The sequence below is a fragment of the Stegodyphus dumicola genome, chromosome 1, assembly GCF_044657685.1.
Source record: "Stegodyphus dumicola isolate Sdum_Otavi_A_Nest chromosome 1, ASM4465768v1".
Taxonomy (NCBI): Eukaryota; Metazoa; Arthropoda; class Arachnida; order Araneae; family Eresidae; genus Stegodyphus; species Stegodyphus dumicola.
In genome coordinates this window covers 285,038,294-285,056,194 of record NC_140768.1, presented here as the reverse complement: position 1 = coordinate 285,056,194, position 17,901 = coordinate 285,038,294, and the positions used below count along the sequence as shown (strand labels likewise).

Sequence of the window (17,901 nt, the reverse complement as noted above, 5' to 3'; positions counted from 1 at the left end):
ATTATACGAAAGCTGTATCTCTCATTAACAATGATGCTTCTGCTGAGGAATCAAACTTTTCAGGAGCTTTCAATATCCTTGGTACACTAATTAAAATCATGAAATGCACAGTTTTGTTTACTGGTAGAACACACCGACTACAACATGTTTTCCCTCGTATGGAAAGTAAATGCAATCTTTTGAAAGTTCCCCCGAAGTAATACTTCCTGTAAAGATAGCCCTTCAATTCCTTGCTACAAATAACTTTATGCTTACAAAAAAAAAAAAAAAAAAAGTTTCATTTCAAATGTTTTTTACTATTTCTAACTTTGAAATTAAGGGATTATGAACATTTTAGCGAAAAATAGTCTACACTGTTTATGATTATAAAGAAATAGAATGAAATTGTTCTGCAAAATTTTAAATTAGTTTTACTACGATCATACATTTAGCAGATGGTTTCTTGCCTACTTTCATATGTTAGTTGCTTGTCTGCTTTTTGAAGAACTGAGAAAATATATTGCTCATGAAATAATGTCAAGGTTTTGGAAAAATGGCTTTCATTTTTTTGTGTTTTTACATAAAATGTTTAACACCATTTATCAGTATATTTAAATTTTATGGCAAAATGTTACATCTGTTGACTGGAAACACATAGCTTTAATTTGTATAGTAAACTTCACATAATTCCATATTTAGCAAAAATATTTTTTATTTCCTCAACATTTTCAGTACTAGTTCTAATATCTATAATGGTCAGGTTTAAAAGGACCATCTTTATTCAGAGATAAATAAGCAGCTTGACTATCAGTTAATTTGGTTAACTTGACTCCTAGATGATCCAGATGCAAAGCTGCAACTTCTTCATCAAGCTGTGGGGGTAAAAAAGAGATTGAAATAGAGACTACAAAAAGAAATTTTTCATAAATTGTAAAAATTTCATGTTCATATTCTTTCGATTATAAATACGGCATCTATGTAATAAGTGCCAAAATATTTTTAAAACATTTTATAATTTTCCATACATTAAAAACATTTATGAATCAATTAAATATCTAGAAAAAGTTATATTAATATTAGCACACAATTAGATATGTAAAACAGGGGGAAAATACAGTTGAAAGGATAGATACAAACATGAATCTAAACTGATTTATTATTATTAAAAACTGAATTGTTCCTAAATTTAGGCTGCATAGAGAAAATAAAATCTATCTCAAAAATTCAAATATAATCTCCCTTTTCTTGAATGCAACCACTTTTCAATGATTTAAATTTGAATGCCATTTTACAGAAAGATCAACATGAAAATATAAAAGCAATTTCACATAAGACAGAAATCTATGGAAATTTTTTTAAATAGTTAAAAATAATATTACCTTTTTAGGAAGGAAATATACACCAACTTTATAATTGTCAGGCTTTGTCCATAGTTCTATTTGTGCCATAACTTGGTTAGTAAATGAATTACTCATAACAAAACTAGGGTGGCCAGTAGCACAGCCTAGATTTACAAGTCTACCTTCAGCTAACAGAATTATGTGATTTCCATTTGGAAGCTTATACCTGTCAACCTGAAAATAAAGAACATAGGTTTATTCTGATGTAATGAAAACCAGTGGCTCATATTTTTCAAGCTAGTACTTTATGAAAAGTATAGAACACATAATTTACACTAATTATCTGATCATTGTTACACTGCGAGCATGACAACCTACAAATTTTACTACAAGTTGGAAAAGTATTTCAAATACAGAAGTATAAAACATATTTGTTTAGTGATGTTATGTCACTAAACAGGTTAACCGAAGGAGAGAATATTAAAAATTTATTAAATACAAATTTGGAATACTGTATTTTTTTACAATAAATTAAGTTGGAAGCTTAATGTTGAGCAGCTTACTGAATGTGTTCCAAATAGACTTAGTATTCTTAAGTGTTTAGGAGAATGTATCTGGGGGTGCACTTGATCCACTCTTAACATTACATTTAATACTTACCGCATTTGCCGGCAAATAACACACACATTTTTTCTTTGAAAGCAAGTCTGAAAAACGGGGTGCGACTTATACATTGATACTCAGTTTTTGATTACATTCATTTCTAGAAATTTCCTCTATTCGGAGTTATGCGATTTCTTATTGATTTAAAGTGATTCAGAAGAGGTTTCAAGCAACTCTTCATTGAGCTCTGGAGATGAGTGTCTGGGTTTTGATGAAAAAGATTAAAAGTTGTTCTTTCCCAGATTGGATAGTTGCAGAAAGTATTACCGTGCACTGTATTATATTTCCCAGATAGATTGGTTATTTGCAGAAAATATTACTTTATATTTAAAATACACTAAATTCATTATAACAATCAGTAATAAAGTTTTAGCCTTTAAAAATTTTTATAAAAAAGGGGATGCGACTTATACGCCGGCAAATACGGTATATCCTGCCTTTACTGATGTATTGTTGTGAAGCTCTCATCACTGTTCCACAATCAGTGGTTCATAAACTTGAAGTGATGCAAAACCAAGCTTTTCGCTTGATTACAGGAGCTATCGATGTGATGCTACTGTTGACAGGAAATAAATTCCAGGTAACATACAATCACTCTTGACAACTGGAAGCCCTTTAGAGGTGATTAATGTCGAAGTAAAGACAGATCTAGTGGAAACCATCCACAGAAAAAGATATTGTACCAAGCATTTTGAAATGGCTCGCTTTGGAGACCATTGTGGCTAGATATCCGCCTATGGAGTGGCTGCACATTTTTACTGATGGTTCTCAGTTTGACTGTCATCTTAATGTTGATGTTGGTGAGTTTTCAAATCTTTATAATATATACCCCTGCAGGATACATTGGTATCTCCTTTAATGAAATAGTAGCCATATGTACAGCCCTAAAGCAATTATTAGCTATCCATTACAAGTTTGCAAAGGCAGTCATTTTCTCAGATTCTCACGCAGCCATACAATCAGTTAGCTCAAAAACACCCGAAACTTTGCAATATCAGCAATATTCCTGAGAAATCTCACTTTAAAGGGGAAACAAATCATTCTCCAGTGGGTGCCTGGTCATTGTGGCAATCAACAAGTGGACTTCCTTGCAAAAAGAGGTGCCAGCTTACTACATCCTAATATAGCCCTTTCTTATTGGAGGATTAAACTGTTTTCAAAAAATTTATTTATGCCTAATATTTTATGAGATCTTCAGATCCATACAACTAGCCTCTTCCCTCACCAAATCCTATCAAAGCAGGTCTTTGTGACAACAGCAAAATCTAGAATGTATGGTGACTGCTCTTGCAACTAATAAATTAAATTTTACAATAGCTGAACATATGAAATATTTCACAAGTGGTTCTGCAGAAGATATCCACAAAGAACATAAGCAGCTTCAAACCTATATGGATGTTTCTAGATAATCACTTCCCATATATTTTATAAGTACGCAGCTTAACTACACAGTCATTCTCTTTAGCAGCCTGCATTAGGATGATACAATTTAAATATTCAAACCTACTGGATTTTATTGCTCAGACTTGACACTTCTCCTTTTTCAATAACAATGCTTTTATAGCTATTCATAAAGCCCGTGGCTAACAGGTACGTCAGTAAAATGGACAATTTTGAAACCTTCACCAGCAATACAAATTTATTCACAGCGATATAAAAGAAATAAAAAATGAGCGTATAATACTTGCAATTTGTGAGGAATGTTTACGAACAACTTGCACAAACATGTCAAGGAACAAAATACGAGGGTTGGAACGAGGGTTGGATGGTAAAGCACTTCCCAGCCCCATTGCTTGAACAAATCAGTCACAGCTTGCCCTGCATGCGGCCGAACATTGTCATGCAAAATGAGAGGAGCGTTCTGCAGAAAGTGTCGCCGTTTTTTTCCTCAAAGCTGGTCGGAGATTGTGCTCCAAAAATGAGCAGTAATACTGCGCAGGGACGGTCTGCTGTGGGGGAACGGTATGCGTTAGGATGACACCCTGACAGACATTCACATTGCTGGGGTTCTGATGAAATTTCGAACGTCGTGGTGATCCGTGATGACGCCATTCGTTTGATTGGCGTTTCAGTTCTGGCTGGTACGATTGGGCCCAAGTCTTATCCAGCGTAATGATACGCCGTCAAAAAGCATCTCCTTCGTGCTCATAGCACTCCAGGTGGGTTTGGGCAGCATCGTAACGTAGCCATTTCTGCATTTCCATCAATTGATGTGGAACCCATCGTGAAGCAATTTTTCTCATGGACAGGCGTTCCTTCAGAATGTGCAGCACAGTCGTATGCGCTAATCCTGTTTGTACGGCCAGCTGACGAATCGTTTGGTGGCGATCACTGTCCACTAGTGCGACAACAGCTTGCACGTCTGCATCGACGAATCGTTTGGTGCCGATCACTGTCCATTAGTGTGGCAACAACTTGCACGACTGCATCGCTGACACTCGGACGACCTGGCCGCAGCATGTCTGCCATGTTTTCGCGTCCTTCACTGAATGCTTTCACCCATCTTGCTATGATTCTGTAAGGCAATGCAGATTCCCCGCAAGCCTCTTGAAGCCCTTGATGACACTGTCGTGCTGTACGACCTCTGGCACATTCAATTTTTATCCAACATCGTTGTTCTTGTTTTGAAAACATCCTGACAACACTTACTTTAGACCGCAAGCTAATACAAGGATCCGTTCTTCATGTCACTCCGCATGCGCGTGACGTAGGCAGGACGAGTCTTTTTGCTGAAAGGTAAGGTAGGTATGTAGTTCACATGTGGTATACGCGATATTCTTCAGTTTTGTTGCGTAGCGTTTTTCAGGACTATCACCAAGCTGTCACACTAGAAAATAGTTCAACATGTGAGCATAATGTTTTTTATATTCCCAGTAGTGGCATTGCTGCAATCGTCCCCAAAAAAAAAATAACGTCTCATGATTCCAAATGATGGTATGCTACACCACTACCATTTTCTGACTATGAAATTGCTTTTCATGAGGCATTTCAGTATTGCCACATGACCAGTATCTAAAACTTTGCTCGTTAACAAAGCCCGATTGTCACAGACCTGAGTTGTCATTCACAAGTTCCAACAATTCCCAGCAAAAGCATAGTCTCTTTGGGAGGTTATCTGCATTAAATTTTTGGACTACCTGCATTTTGTGTAGCTGGTATTGCAGGTTCTTGTGCAATATTTGCGGTATGCTACAATTCAACATGACAAGTAGCAGCACATGCTTGTATGCACAACACCTGGAACTTCGGCTGAAGGCTTCTTCCACTTTTACAATGTTCTTGGGTGTGCACACGCTTACTGCACTTCAGACAATCTTTCTCATCATATCACACATTTCAATGCTGTGTATGTACAATTTGATAGCATGACATAAGACACTGCAATGAACATGAAATACAAGCTGTGTGGCCACATAGCTCTCATAGCTTTTGCAACGGCTTCACAGGAAAAGTGTCCTGTTCACTGGCCCACAACCCCATCTCAACTTAACACGGATATCAGGGTCAATGACAAAGGTTTGTTATTCAGATGGCACCAATCCCATTTTCCAATTTCTAACATAATTTGTTATTTCCAGGATTGCCAAACTGGCTGTTTCGCTGCCGCACCTATAATTAAATACTTCTGTAAGTATATTTTTATTTACAAATCAGAATGATACGAGTATAATGCTTTACAAAATGAAATAATAAAATGGAAACAGACTCCATAACCAGCTAAAAGCAAAATGAATTTTTATTAATTCCCCAATTTCAAAGCATTTAAATCAATAGCCCGAATTTGAAACTAAACGTCAGTAAAAAAAATTGATTTTAATAAAAATTAACCAATAAATTTTAAACACTACAACAACTTTATCCCATAATTCATGAGAGATATATTTAAAAAAGAAATCTCAACCCTTTCATGCTGACTGTTACAAGGGACATGCTGCACCCATTTTTCCAGCTAGAATATCAGAAAGAACATTTTCTCATTAGCCCTTACCCATCCTGTATTCGTGTCAGAGTTTTGGAAACTAACATTTTTAGAACAAGATAACGTTACATTTCGATAGGATTTGCGATACATGTGGATTTAACCTTCTACTATAACTAGAACTATACATTTGGATCTTGATTATATAAACATAAGACAAAGGACACGTTCTGGATTCGCTGGCCTTTTTCATGGTTCTTTAATGTTCACATAATATTTACTGATGTTAAGGGAGGTTTATTTGGGAAAAGGGCTACAGCAGTGGATGTCTGCCTTTCCAGTCCAGTTTCTAATTGAGAATTATATCTTTTGCATGTGAAATTCTCCTGTTTTAAGAGTTATAATGCCAAAGTACAGAAAATTGTTAATAAAGTAAGTGAATATCAGGTTTTATCTGCAACTTTACATGAAAAAAGAAACACACTTAAAAGAAACTTTACAATTATACATGGAAGAAGAATTATTAAATCTCTACTTTAAGAATTTTCTGGTCAAATATTCTTAATAAATAAAAATATGTGGTATTTTCTCCAATTATGTGCACCCCCCCCCACACAAAAGTTGCAAACTCATTGCCAACTTTGAAGAGCATTCATAAACTCAATGGTGACTGATTTTTCAGAAAGTTAATGCGTAAAAGGCAATAGCAATTTTAAAAACAGAAATTAAGAATTACATATAAGTGCAATTGTTAAAATTTTAAAAAAGGAAGGAACATCGTTAATAAAACATCACCTTTTTTGAGAAATGCTTTTCTGCATTTTTGTTCTCTGAATGTACACAATGATGTGTTTGCACTTTAAAAAACATAATAACATAAAATCAGCATCTGTACAACTTCCAAAACAGAAACATGCTATGCACATAATTCAGTTGTCACACAAATACTTTTTGGCAATAACGAGGGGTTACTGCAACTACTTTGGTGACATATTGCCTTTATCAATACTTTTTCATGACATTCTATTAGAGGTACAGATAATCAAAAACTATCAAACATGTTTGCATAAAATTTTTAATAAAAATAAGTAAAATGTAATGTGAGAATTTTCCATTACTTAATTTATACATGAATGTAAAATAAAGCACAAAACATACTTGAGGCTTTATGTTAACTTTCTCCACAGCATTAACTTCAAGCCACTTGACATCAATTTCAATATCAAAATGTCCAATATTACAGACAATTGAATCATTTCTCATTGCCATAAAATGTTCTCCTCTTATAATATCTCTGCATCCAGTAGTAGTGACAAATACTTGAGCACTTTTACAGGCTTCTTCCAACGTAGTTACTTCATAACCTATATTAAACCATAAAATTATTAATGTACTATGAATAAAAATCAAAGCTATTTCAACATACACTAGTTAAAAAAAAGAAAAAAATCTCAAAATTTTCAAGTACTCATATTTATCCTGCATTTATAGTATTTTCCTTGAATGGGTTTATATTTTGGTTTTATTTATGCATTCTAGTATTTTATAACTTATTTTGAGGCATGGCTCTGCAGATTACTATGTATAAAACATTAATTCTTTTAATTTCTAGTTCCTTTTTCAACAGTATTTAGTGGAATGTACACTTTAAAACTATATTTTACTACCCTTTACTGAGTTATTTTACAAATATAATACTCAACTACAACAGGATAGCTACAACTATTAGACTTGTTCTGAATATGTATGAATGTGAAAAAAAAAAGGGGGGGGATGTGAAGATTAGTCCAATTTAAATAGTGGTTACTCTTGGCCTTAATTTGTATTACTTTAAATTTTAATAAATGTATGGAATTTAAGGGACCAAACTACAGTACTACTGTTTTTGGTTCTATAATGCTCTAAGGATGATAAAATAAAGTACTGTACTTTATTTTAAATGTTTTAATTACTTAAAAATTTCAAGTTTGATTTAAAAGTTGGAACAATCAGACATTTGGTATCGCATCAGAAAGACATAAGCATTACAAATATCTTAAATAGAAATTACATTATAAATTGTAACAATTTTAAGGATATTCTAACAAACTAAACAAAGACAAGATCAGGTTAACAGATAAGAAAACCTGAGGATACTGATTTCTGAACTTAGAAACATGATGCTGGTCATTTGACTATAACTGGTGAAAGAAATGTTGAAGTAAATAGGCGAATGTAAGTCAATTGATACATGAAAGTGTCACAATTCAAAAATTCTTTCAGCATGTACACAAAAATAAACCATTTCTGCAGTAAACAGTGAACTTCAATAATTAATTCTTTATGATAATTATAATACTGTAAAAAAAATTTTGCAAGAATACTTTTAAACATGCATAATACCACTTTGATTAACCAGCTTTCTTGACAACATATTTCATAGTACATATCAGTTCCATAAAAATATATAAACCATCACTAAAATGCAGTAATTGAATAAATTATTTCTATCTTATGATAAAATGCTTAGAAAATAAATTTTCAAATTATATCTATATATATGTAAGAAAAAGAATATGTAAAAGATTAAATTAGTAACGTAAATTTTCCTCGTCAATTCTGAAAATAGTAACCTCTCTCTGCACTGCGTCACTTTTAGATTAATTCATGTCATATGACTCTTGCATAATTCTAGTGATGTAAATGGAACTAAAACTCAAGCAGCCAATAGTAATTTTATAGTAATATGCATTAAGAACCAAAACTGAGTCAATCTGAATTAAGATTTCACCCTGAATATAACGCACTTTGGCTTAGCAGGACTGCAGTCTGTTTGCTCCTTCTATCTTAGTGCAAATTTATCTAAAATGTAAACTTTTTAGAATAGGCACATTTAACGTGCCAACTTGCCAACTTGTTTCTGGCCGCAACATGCTTGCTGAAATAAAAAATGAATATTTAATTTGTCTTTGCCTCCAATTTCCTATTCATTATGGATTAACACTTCTACACCATCAAAATTCCTGCTAGCCTTAATGCTTCCTTCCATAATGAAAACTGGAATCTTCCTTGAGGGATAGAATAAGTTACAGAAAAAACATACAAATCCCAACTAATTTTACAGAAATGGAAACTACAGATATATATTTGGTGGAAACCCAGTGACCATTTTAGTTTCAACATGAGAACTGGCACTCAGAGAAAGACAAATGTATATGACTGAAACAAAAAAATGTTATAAAATTAATTCATCATTCTGTATATCAAGAAATTAATCCTTAATACAAAGAGACACATTTTATACTTTTAAATACTCTTAATAAATAAAATTAAGGATTCACCTTTATGCTTTTTAAACTCCCTACTGATATTATAAAATTTTATATTATTATATTAAAAAATCTTGAAATACTTATCAATGAATTATAAAATGTTTTTATACATAAATTTTAAAAATCTGAAATTCAAATACAACATTACTTCAATTTGAGGTAATTTTTAATTGGGGTTAATTGAGGCATTAACATTAAAAAATAGCTAATTCCAGCAAATGTAAGGCATAATTTGCTTGTTCAATTTAATATTTACCTTCCATGGCAGCCTGCAGTGCATTAATTGGATCAATTTCGGTAATAATAACTCTTGCTCCAAATGCTCTCAGAGATGCTGCACTACCTTTACCAACATCTCCAAAACCAGCGACAACACATACTTTACCAGCAAGCATTATGTCTGTAGCTCGCTTGATTCCATCAGTCAGTGACTCACGACAACCATACAGATTATCAAATTTGCTCTAAAAATTAAGGTTTTATGCCTTGAGTTTGCAGTTTGATTTACATTTATTTGAAATGATTTGTAAAAAAATATAGGTCAAACTTACATACCTTAGTAACGGAATCATTTACATTTATAGCAGGAACTTTCAATTTTCCAGCATTCAACATTTTATACAAAGCATGTACTCCTGTAGTGGTTTCTTCAGATATGCCACGGATACCTAAAATATTAAATACATTTTTTTCAGATTTTAAAGCCCCAAAATTTATTCTCAACACTATCAAAATTTCTAGACAGGCCTTGAAAACTAAAGCAAATCCTTAACTGAAGAAGAAACAAACAGCAATAGAACTTTTACAATTAGTCATAGTTAATGTCATCTGCTGCATGTTCTAGATATAGAATTAGAACTCCATTTTTACACAGCTTAAAACAATGGAAAATAATTTTTACCAGGTAAAAACTGAGGATACTTCTCATGAACCAGTGCAGTAAGATCACCTCCATCATCAAGAATCATGTTCAAGGGCTGACCATCATGAAAAACAAGTGTCTGTAAATAAACAAAAGATTGAAACAGTTGAGTTCAAGTTATATTTCATATAAACACATTCTGAAATGGGAGGGGAAAAAAAATCAGACATACTCTTCAGGCAGGATAGGTAATTGGATAAAACCCACGAGGTCTCCAATTGAACCTTTGAAAGGCTATTTTAATGCAGCATGAACACATCATGCCTAGAACACAAATGTGTTCGGCATAGGCAAGTGACTAACAGACTTTACTTATTAGGCCTATAGTACACTCTTATGCTGTGCATATATTAAAACAATTAAAATAAATGTCGATGATACTAAACTATGAGAACATCTAAGGAAGATAAAATGTTGATCACCTAATTTAAAAATCAAACACCCCTCTATTTCTTAATACTATATAGCCTAATTTATAATATTTTTGCTAGTTTTATAACTCAAACAGAATATCTGATACTAATTTTAAGAAATACTAATCTAATCATGCATTTCCCACGAATTTCATAATTCTTCCTAAAGCAACATCTAACAAATTGCTGGAACCTCATGACAATCAAATTAAACTAAAAACAACTTATTATTCTTGAGAAATGGCAATTTTATGCTGCAAAAATTTATAATAAATCTCAGTGAGTTCAGATAAAATAATTAAATTAAATGCACTTTTATACTGAAATAATACAGACATTAAACATTTTTATTTAAGTCGTAAGCAACTACATTGAAAATAAGACATACGGTGGCTTCCAAAAGTGTTTGGAACTTTTTGTAGAAATAGCTCTGTAACCCGAAATAAAATTAAATTTGAATATAAAGCCCAGTATTTTTTTCATATCTCCATGCAATTTTGAACAAAATCAAACTTTTCTTTTTTTAATACTGACCTTTTTTTTTTTTTCCTTCCAAAATTGAAAAATGCCACAAAAGTGATTATACACCAAAACAATTTTCATAACATCTCATAAATAAAATTATAGTCCAACACTTTTTTTAAATTTTGACGACATTTAAAAATTCAGTTAGCTTTATTTTCTTTGCTTGCTTGCTTTCTTCATTATTATTTATTTAAAAATTTGTCACAGTCATAAGGAAACAATAAATATCACTAAAAGATTGATCATTTTTCATCACAAGGGTGGAAAATAGATCCGAGACATAGCTAAATTAGTAAATTTATCCCATTCTATGGTGCAGTAGGTGATAAAACATTTTAAAGAAGAAAATTTGGTCAAATATGAAGTAAGAATATGTCATCCAGCAAACTTAATTCAACATCATCACATTTATAGTTAGAAAATTTGTGAAACATCTACATTTGAGCATAGTACAGATTTCTACAGAATTTAATGAAAAATTTTCTACTTTGATTTCCCCTGAAACTGTTCGATGAGTACTCAGATCAGCTGGATTACAAGAGCATTCTGCTCAAAGAAAATTTTTTTAAGTGCAAAAGATGGAAACCTTATTCTTTCCTTCACAAGATCAATGATAAATATGCCCAAAGCATATAAGAACCATGTCTTATTTGAATTTTTTGGTTCCAATGGGCACATAATTTTATGGAGAACAAAAAATTAGGAACTTAATTCCAAGACCTTGATTGGTACAACAAAGGATGGCAGTGGAAGTGTCCTTTGCGGGGGGGTGTAAGTCAACATTAGGATTTGGCAATTTAGCATTTATTGACATATTGAGCCAGGCTCTTTATTTAAATATTTTAAAAGATAATTTAAAATTATTCTCCCAAATTTTAGGTACTGGAAACAACTTTTTTTTTTTTTTTTTTTTTTTTAATCAGGATGACGATCCTACGCGCTAGGCCATCAATGTTCGCCTTTGGTGTGTCTATAATTGTCCACAAGTTCTAAAAACAACACCTTACTCACTACATTAAAATCCAATAAGAGTACATTTGGACATGATTGCAGGTTAGAGTGCAAAGACAGAACATAAAAACATAAACCAAACTAGAATCAGGAATGGAAGAATATTGATGTAGATATTTAAAAAAAAAAAAAAAACGGTGAACTTTATGCCCAGACATTTGGAAGCTGTCATAAGTACTGCAGCATTTCCTACAATATATTATTTCACTGAAACTTGTAAGTGTACGAACACCATTATGAGCCACTGTATATGCACAGATGTTGAATACTTTTAATTAAATTAGTTCTATGCCTTCTTTGAAAACAGACATTAATTACACATAAGAAGAATCAAACACTTCTTTTTTCTTGTTTACAGATCACACAATTATTGCCTATTATGCCATCATACATACCTGCTCAATACACCAAATATATTCTTCATCTGTTTCACCCTTCCATGCATAAACAGGCACTCCCCTCATTGCAATAGCTGCAGCAGCATGATCCTGAGTTGAAAATATATTACAACTTGACCATTGTACCTATGAAGTAAATATAATGCTTAGTATTACAGTTGAATTTCTATAACAAAACATAAGATAAACTAAAAAGTTTAACAAAGAAAATTTAGATGAATTGAAATGTTGAACTTGAGTTCGATTTCCCCCCCCCCAACTGCTAACGTAGTGAATACAAATTAAAAAATATATTTACAACTTAAGCTTACAATAAATGCCAAAATCTCCAAATAAATAGTGCTGGTTTGTGGAGAGAATGCTTAACACTTGATATGTCTGTGCACTTAGAGCTAATCATATGACATGCTTTTAAAACCTAGAACGTGCACACTTCAATGAAGATCTTTGCATTATCCTGTATTTTCAGTATTAAACACATTGAACTGTCATTATTTACATACCTTATCTTAATTAACAAACTGAAGATCCAGAAATGAAAGAAAAAAGAATACAATTTTTTTTTTTTTTTTAAATCTTCAAATTTGCAAAATATATTTAAGTAATGCTTACTTCTGCTCCTAATTCGAGAAGAGTTTCAATAAGTACAGCTGTTTGAATAGTCATATGTAAACAACCTGCAATTCTTGCTCCTTTAAGAGGTTTGATGGGTCCATATTTTTTCCTCAATGCCATAAGACCAGGCATTTCATTTTCTGCCATAATAATCTCTTTGCGACCGAAATCGGCCAGAGATATGTCAGCTACAAAAATGGAAAATACATAAATGTTCATCAGCTTTTCTTAATTTTCATTAATCTGATAAAATGTGCATAGTCATGCACAAAGTAAATTTAAAATAAATTTTTGAGTACTTCTACAACCTTTACGATTACAAACATACGAATTCAAAAATTTTTCAAACAAAGAAAGTATGAAGCTTTGTATAAATTTTAATAGTACATTAATAACTGAATATTGCGAGATGTTAATTTTCGTACCGCATTAATAATACGAAATTTTTTTAAACTTTCAAGTTCTTACTTCAGTTTAAAAGGCTAAAATGTTAAACAAAACATTACATAATTATTCATTTTTTCCTCCTCTGTTCAAAATGCTTCATACATAAAAGTAAAAAGCTTTGAGAGGGGAAAAGTTGCAGTAAACAGGGAACTTACCAACTTTATATTTGGGTTTTTCACTCATATTTAAGTATAAAAATCTAAAAGACTAGAAACCAATTCCTGAAACTATACGAGAGCAGACTACACTTCACTCACGTGTGTCACACTAACCGTCTGCAAACGAAATGGCCGCTTCTTTGCCGGTTTTTCTCTTTCCCTCCTCTCATCTCTTAATCTCCAACCGCTAACTTGATAGTGAGGTTCGTTACATCATCTATATCTTGCATAGATAATGACGCTTGTCAGGTGAAAACATATTTCGAAATTCAGTTATAATGAGCTTCGTAGGAGACCAAGGTTTAAATATCTCGAAGGTCAATATGTAGTGGTATTTGAAATTAAAGAGCAACATTGTATCTGAACCCACATAAGAGAAACGAACAATGTCACACTATGTCATGATTCAAGCAGATTAATATCCCATTCCCACGTTACTGAAATATAAATCTGCAGAAAAACGTTTAAAATTTTCTATAAAATAGGCATAAAAGCCGTAGGATAGTTTAGAAGTTTCTCTCAAATTCTCGTACTTCTGCATTTTGGAAAAATTTTCAAAATACTCATTACTCGAACTGAGCTAACCCAGAGATTTGAAGAGATTTGAAATAACTTTGAAATTTTGTAATTTTTACACTTATGTTGAGGGCGTTAAATAATATTGAAACAACTAATAGCGTCATTTCTAAGGATGATAAGGCTTACTGATAACGATTTTCGGTTATATAAAAGGACAACAACTCTCATACTTTTCACTAGATTCTCATTCACATCCTTGTTCTTCGAAGGATGATACAGATCTGAACTTACTTTTGTTAGTTACGTAACCAGATTTTATTCTATAGCTCTCCTCTCAGTGTTCTTCAATGAACGGGGTAGGAGTTCAAAATATCGAAAGACGCAATAGCGTATTACCCGTCCCAATATGTTGACAGAACTTTCGAACGAAAATATCTTGAAAATTAATATTTTATGCAATGAGATTTACCTGTTAATAATCTTGAGTTGAAAACAACACTCTGCGGACAAAAAACAGATCTTCGACTTGTCTTCGAAATCCGGTGTTAACGCATATAAACCATAACTGTTTTACGGTATATTTTTTGGTATTACTTCAACCTGTGTTCATCCTAATTTTCATTAAAATCTGTCCATCACTTCTGGAAATAATTGACCAAATAATTTTGAATGCCAGTGTACTTCTAAATCAAAAAAGATATTTTTGCTGGTAATTTTTGGTAAATTTAATGTGAAATTTCTCATATTTTGGAGATAAAAAGTCTCAACTGAAAGTATATTATCTTGAAAATGCAGTTTTAAACCACTGTAACGTTTTCCGAACTTCCGCGATGAAAATACTAAGAGACCAGTTTTTTTTTAAATATTTATTTTGAAATTTAACACAAGTTTTCTTGGTTAAATAAAAGGTAAATTAAGCAGCTCAATTACTAAAAGGGAAATACAGCAGCTTTCTCATCGCATGATTCGACTTACTTCTTTGGCACTTCTCAGAAAAAAGCCCCCCCCCTTTTTTTTTTTTTTTTTTACATTTTCATCCCGGGAAACTAAGGTTCGTATCCATTTTTTAACATGGAAATTAAGTACTTTTAGGGACAATTAATGAATAAAATTAAGTACCTTTCATGGAACTGAATAATTCAATTAAAGATATTATCTATGCCTGAACTTCACTTTTGTAACACCACCCTAAGAATAAAACAGATCCGTAAGTACGACACATTATATTAAACATAATTTAATAAATTAATCATAAAAAAATTTAACAATAACGTCAATTTTGTAAAATTTATCAAATAAGATTAAATATTTTACACTTATAATAGTTAAACATATTTTAAAGAAGATTAGTGACATTTTATTTTAAAAACCGTCAGCTCTATGCTGATTTTTTCTTTTATGTTTCATTTCGTCATGCAGTGTGTTCAGTCTAGAGTAGCGGTTCTCAACCTTTTGACTAACGCGTACCATCTCAACAAAAATTGAAAACCTTTAGTACCCTCACTCTTGAACAAAGCTGATTGCATAAATTTACGAGTGTTAGAGAAAAAAACTCAATCAGGATGTTGAGGTTTTAATTTTTGAATTTAATAGTTAAAAATACTTTGCTTCTTTGCATACCACCAGTGGTACGCTTACCACCGGTTGAGAACCCCTGGTCTAGAGGATTAATAAATAATAAGCAAATTTTATGTCAAACGGCATAGGTTAAAATTGTGAAGTAAAATCGGAATCAGCATGACCTTAGACTGGATGTTGCCACCACTGATGCATGCCTAGAGAGAGACCTGCTGATCAGAAGACCTGAATGCCCGATGATGGTAAGTTTAGAAAGTTAGTTATGCTTTGTCTGTCTGACAAAGTTAGTGTCGTAGCTTTGTATAGACTTCCTAGAGTTGTAACCCAGTTAATATACAAAGTAACCCAAAAAAGTTCTTGCTGTTTTGGACAGTCAGAAAGAAAAAGGTCATAAAACAAATAATAATCATCGCTAAAACTCAAAGTAATCACCATCGGCATCCAGTGTCTTTTGCCAACGAGTGGCTAACTGTGCGATGCCATCAGAATAAAACCAGGGAATCTTAGACGTAAAGAAGTCTGTAAGGGCCTTTTCGAGGTCTAGGCAGTTGTTGAACAATTTCCCATGAAAATGGTTGTCTAGGTAATGGAAAAGGTGGTAGTCTGTTGGCGCGAGGTATGGAGAATATGATGGATGGTGTAGTGTCTTCTAGCCCAGTCAATGGATGGTGTCCCTGGCCTCCTGAGCCACATGCGGCCTCGCACTATCGGAGTACACCATTACGATTGACCAATGCTGGCTCTTTATGCATCAGTGCCTGATGAACACGTTCCACTGTTGCGAGTACAGCCGTGCTGTGATGGACTGGCCCACTGGCGGGAGCTCATAGTGCACCACTTTGCAACTAATCCACCAGATACAGAGAATGATGTTACGTGGGTGGAGAGCAGATCTCGCAGTGTGAGGCACAGGGTCCTGTAGTAACAATCAATGTCTGGAACGCCTTGATGTGTCATACTGGACCCACGTTTCATCGCTGCTGAGTACTCGATCAAATATGGATGCAATGTGGTACCGAATAAGCAATGACAAACAGGCAGTGACATGCTCCTTCTTGTTTGCATCGGACAGTAAGTGGGGTATTCACTTGCTCAGCTTGTAAGCCTTTCCTATGCGGTGCAAATAGAATCTGATCCTTTCATCAGATACCTGGGAGTGTTCAGCAAGCTCACCACATGTTTGGCTACTGTCACTCTCTAGGCTGCTCTTAGGACCTCATCGTCCAGCGTTTGTGACCGACCGCTGCGTGGTGCATCACTGAGAAACATATCCCCTGACTTGAATCATTGCCAGAGCCGTTCGTTCGTTAACGGCATCATTCCCAAAGGCCTGGCAAATTCGGCGACTTGATTCTGCTGCTGACAGGTCCATTTTAAAATCATACAGCAAACAACTCCGAACGAGCGCCTTTGATGCGTCCATTTCAGTCAGTCGCTGTGTGAGTTACATTTGAAGTACCAATGCAATGCGCTTTTATACTCTTGGTCAATGTCCGGACTCCCATCCTAACCACTTCATCGCCAGTGGTTACCTTGTACTTTAAGGTTCCCATTAAGCCATTGAACCATCAGAGATGATAAGTTGTCTTTTATTATTTTAAGTCTCATTAACTGTAAGGAGTAAGGACTACGTTTTACATTTTTGTATTGTATCTTTTTTTTATATTGCATTTTTGTATTGTATTGTTTTACATTTTTGTATTGTATCGACCACAGTAAGGATTAATGAAAGGCAATAACTTACCTTAACTGCAAAGATAACTTTTAAGGGTGAGCAATTAGTTACAAATAATTAAAGTAGGTAGTTAGATACCTTTAGTCATTATAGATTTAAATGATCACTATTAAACTTTAATTAAAAAAAATTGTTAAAAAAGCACTAATTCGCAAACTAATAACATTTCACAGGTTAAAACACACGTAATTTAAGACATTGATTCTTAAATGATATTAGGATAATTATACATTCAAAGCTGCAAAACATAAATGTTTTGCAGACACAAAACACTACAAAATATTCATGAGCATTTGTTTGACTAATTCATATCAATTTGCTTCCCTTTACAACAATAAACCTATGACGTTTCACTTGATCTGGTAAAT

At 33.2% G+C, this 17,901-nt stretch overlaps 1 protein-coding gene across 1 annotated transcript; it reads right to left on the bottom strand.

The window, feature by feature from the left end:
* Positions 1-673: 673 nt before the first annotated feature.
* Positions 674-13,857, bottom strand: Ahcy (adenosylhomocysteinase). The gene is made up of 9 exons (XM_035352878.2): positions 13,699-13,857; positions 13,094-13,284; positions 12,479-12,607; positions 10,114-10,213; positions 9,768-9,880; positions 9,469-9,676; positions 7,060-7,265; positions 1,359-1,553; positions 674-851 (listed from the first exon to the last, which is right to left on the bottom strand). The coding sequence occupies exons 1-9, from the start codon at positions 13,724-13,726 to the stop codon at positions 720-722; spliced, it is 1,302 nt and encodes a 433-aa protein (XP_035208769.1). The 5' UTR covers positions 13,727-13,857; the 3' UTR covers positions 674-719.
* Between the last annotated feature and the right edge of the window lie 4,044 nt (positions 13,858-17,901).

Coding starts and splice junctions, on each gene's coding strand:
- Ahcy (XM_035352878.2), bottom strand. CDS start 13,726: ATGAGTGAAAAACCCAAATATAAAGTTG. Junction 7,266..9,468: donor ACTGCAGGCTGCCATGGAAG/GTAAATATTAAA, acceptor GGTTTAATATAG/GTTATGAAGTAACTACGTTG. Junction 852..1,358: donor TATATTTCCTTCCTAAAAAG/GTAATATTATTT, acceptor TTACCCCCACAG/CTTGATGAAGAAGTTGCAGC.